Source organism: Phaseolus vulgaris, chromosome 8, assembly GCF_000499845.2.
Source record: "Phaseolus vulgaris cultivar G19833 chromosome 8, P. vulgaris v2.0, whole genome shotgun sequence".
NCBI lineage: Eukaryota > Viridiplantae > Streptophyta > Magnoliopsida > Fabales > Fabaceae > Phaseolus > Phaseolus vulgaris.
Window position 1 is genome coordinate 35,814,109 of NC_023752.2, and position 2,700 is coordinate 35,816,808.

At 34.1% G+C, this 2,700-nt stretch overlaps 1 protein-coding gene across 1 annotated transcript; it reads left to right on the forward strand.

Moving 5' to 3' along the window:
* Nucleotides 1-1,029: 1,029 nt before the first annotated feature.
* LOC137824498 (germin-like protein subfamily 1 member 7) lies at nt 1,030-1,963 on the forward strand. Its single transcript, XM_068630164.1, has 2 exons — nt 1,030-1,193; nt 1,298-1,963. Exons 1-2 carry the CDS (start codon nt 1,076-1,078, stop codon nt 1,846-1,848), a joined length of 669 nt encoding a protein of 222 aa, XP_068486265.1. The 5' UTR covers nt 1,030-1,075; the 3' UTR covers nt 1,849-1,963.
* Nucleotides 1,964-2,700: the final 737 nt, after the last annotated feature.

Below are 2,700 nucleotides of genomic sequence, written 5' to 3' on the forward strand. Positions count from 1 at the left end.
TATTTTTAATGAATAAAAACGTATAACATTACATCTTGATTGACTCTACCATCTTTATTGATACATGTTTGAAGTACGAAATACATGTTTCTTATTATGGTTCAAGAGCCTACACCTTACTCAAATTCTTGTCAAGTCAAAATTCATAACCCATGTAAAGTAAGTTGTATATGTTCATCCTATGCTTTTGGCTTCATAAGATCAAATGAAATTCTAAACATGATTGAGGTAATGCAAATGTATGAATGCATTTCATTATGCATTTCCCATCACTTTGAAAGATGATTTGCTTTGAAAAATAACATTTTCTAAAGATACATGTTTGAAGTACTCGGTATAATGATCTAAAGATGTTCTTAAAAGAAATAGATACTCGTCTTCAAGTTTCAAATAAGATCAACGAATATGTCAATAAAAAGAGTAAAATTATGTATGCTTCGTAAATTTAGAGTGAAAAAATTCCAGCGATCAGAGATTCGTTCAAGCCAAATGCAAAAAGATTAACATCCTACATCTCCTTCAATTGTTTCATTTTAGTGTGTGTTATTTCAATTAGTTTAAATTGGATTTAGGGTTTATCCTGGTATATGGAATAATATAACCAAATGTAAAAAGATTGAAGTTGAATTGTTTAAAAATTGCAGGCATGGGAAGTAAAAGCAGAGAGAAGTTCAAAGCCATGAAACGGTAGTATCTAATGGCGTACATAATTTGTTCAGAAAATTGTGGCTGAATAAATAAACTATTCCCGCCGTCGGAGAGTCATTCAAGCCAATCAGTAAAGAGAACAATAACTAAGAAAAAGTCTGAAGAAATGATACCAAGTCTAAACTAAACTACTCTTTGACAATGCCTTTGTGGTTAATTTATAATTTAAGAATGTTACAGAAGAACAACTACGTATTGGGTAGACGTGGAACATCTTCTTATTAATAAAGAATGGTTCATCAACTAATAAAGAAATAATAAATAATACCACAAGTTAAATACAGGGTTCATCCTTATAAATAGCAAAGGTTAGAAGGAAAACAAATAAATTACCCAAAATCATACAGAAATAGAGTGCAGAAGCAAAATGAAAGCTGTGTATTTCCTTGTGGCCATCTTGGCTTTGACGTCGTCCATTGCCTCTGCCTATGATCCAAGCCCTCTGCAAGATTTTTGTGTGGCTTTGAATGACACCAAGAATGCTGGTACGTACAACCATTCCTCAAGTCTTTTGCTATACATCAATCAACATGATAAGATTATTAAAGATGATCCTTTGAATTGAAAACTTTTTTTGGTGAATTTGTAGTATTTGTGAACGGAAAACTTTGTAAAGACCCCAAAGTAGTGAAAGCAGAAGATTTCTTCAGACACGTGGAACCTGGGAATACCTCCAACCCACTTGGTGCACAAGTGACTCAAGTGTTTGTGGATCAACTACCTGGACTAAACACATTGGGCATATCTTTGGCTCGTATAGATTTTGCACCAAAGGGTTTAAACCCTCCCCACACTCACCCTCGAGGCACAGAGATCCTTATTGTTGTTGAGGGTACTCTCTATGTTGGATTTGTTACTTCCAATCAAGATGGAAACCGTCTCTTTACCAAAGTTTTGAACAAGGGCGATGTCTTTGTCTTCCCAATTGGTCTCATTCATTTTCAACTTAATGTTGGATACGGCAATGCTGTTGCAATTGCTGCTCTTAGCAGCCAAAATCCAGGAACTATCACTATTGCCAATGCTTTGTTTAAAGCCAATCCATCCATTTCTCCTGAGGTTCTTACAAAAGCCTTCCAAGTAAATAAGACCATAATTGATTACCTTCAAAAGCAATTCTGGTCTGACAACAACAACTAGTTAATCTCACCATGCCCCGTCACTTCATCTTCTACACATCATTTCTTTTTCTAATAATTCAAAATTTGTCTGTCTTATATTTATATGTTGTTTCCATCGTATTTGGATTTCAATTTTCTTCTATTTAATTTAATATCAATAACAATAACATTCTCTTTTGTGCAATATAATATATTAAATTCAATGACTCTCTACATAACTCTTTCTCCATACATATATATATTAGAAATGATGTCACTACAAAAATTTACTTTTTAACAGGTTATATTTAACGTTTGCGGCTATTTTAACCCTCACTAAGTACGTTACCTGCGATTTGTTTTTATCCTCAAAAATTATTTCTTTCTTCCCTTCATTGTTGTATTTTGTGTACTTCTCATTTTGTTGTTGTATTTGGATTTTAATCTTCTCATGCATTTTCTTTACAAAATCGGCTTTGATTACTCCTTCCTTATGCACAAATTCTTGTGGATTAGGAAGAGGTAACAAATCCATAGGTGTGAGAGGATTAAATCCATATACTACTTCAAAAGGAGAAGCATTAGTAGTCTTGTGGACTACTCGATTGTAAGCAAACTCAATGTGGGGAAGATACTCATCCCAAGATTTATGGTTTCCCTTCATGATAGCCCTAAGCATAGTCCCAAGAGATCGGTTGACTACTTCAGTTTGGCCATCCGTTTGAGGATGACAAGAAGTTGAAAATTGTAGTCTTGTTCCAAGTTTGCCCCAAAGAGTTTTCCAAAAGTGGCTTATGAACTTGGGATCTCTATCGGATACTATACTTCTAGGGAGACCATGAAGTCTCACCACTTCTCTAAAGAAGAGTCTAGAAATATTTTGAGCATCATC

Bases quoted from the DNA above. Each gene is read 5' to 3' on its own strand.
- LOC137824498 (XM_068630164.1), top strand. From the start codon at position 1,076: ATGAAAGCTGTGTATTTCCTTGTGGCCATCTTGGCTTTGACGTCGTCC. The intron at 1,194-1,297 runs GTACGTACAACC...GTGAATTTGTAG, and splicing joins GAATGACACCAAGAATGCTG to TATTTGTGAACGGAAAACTT.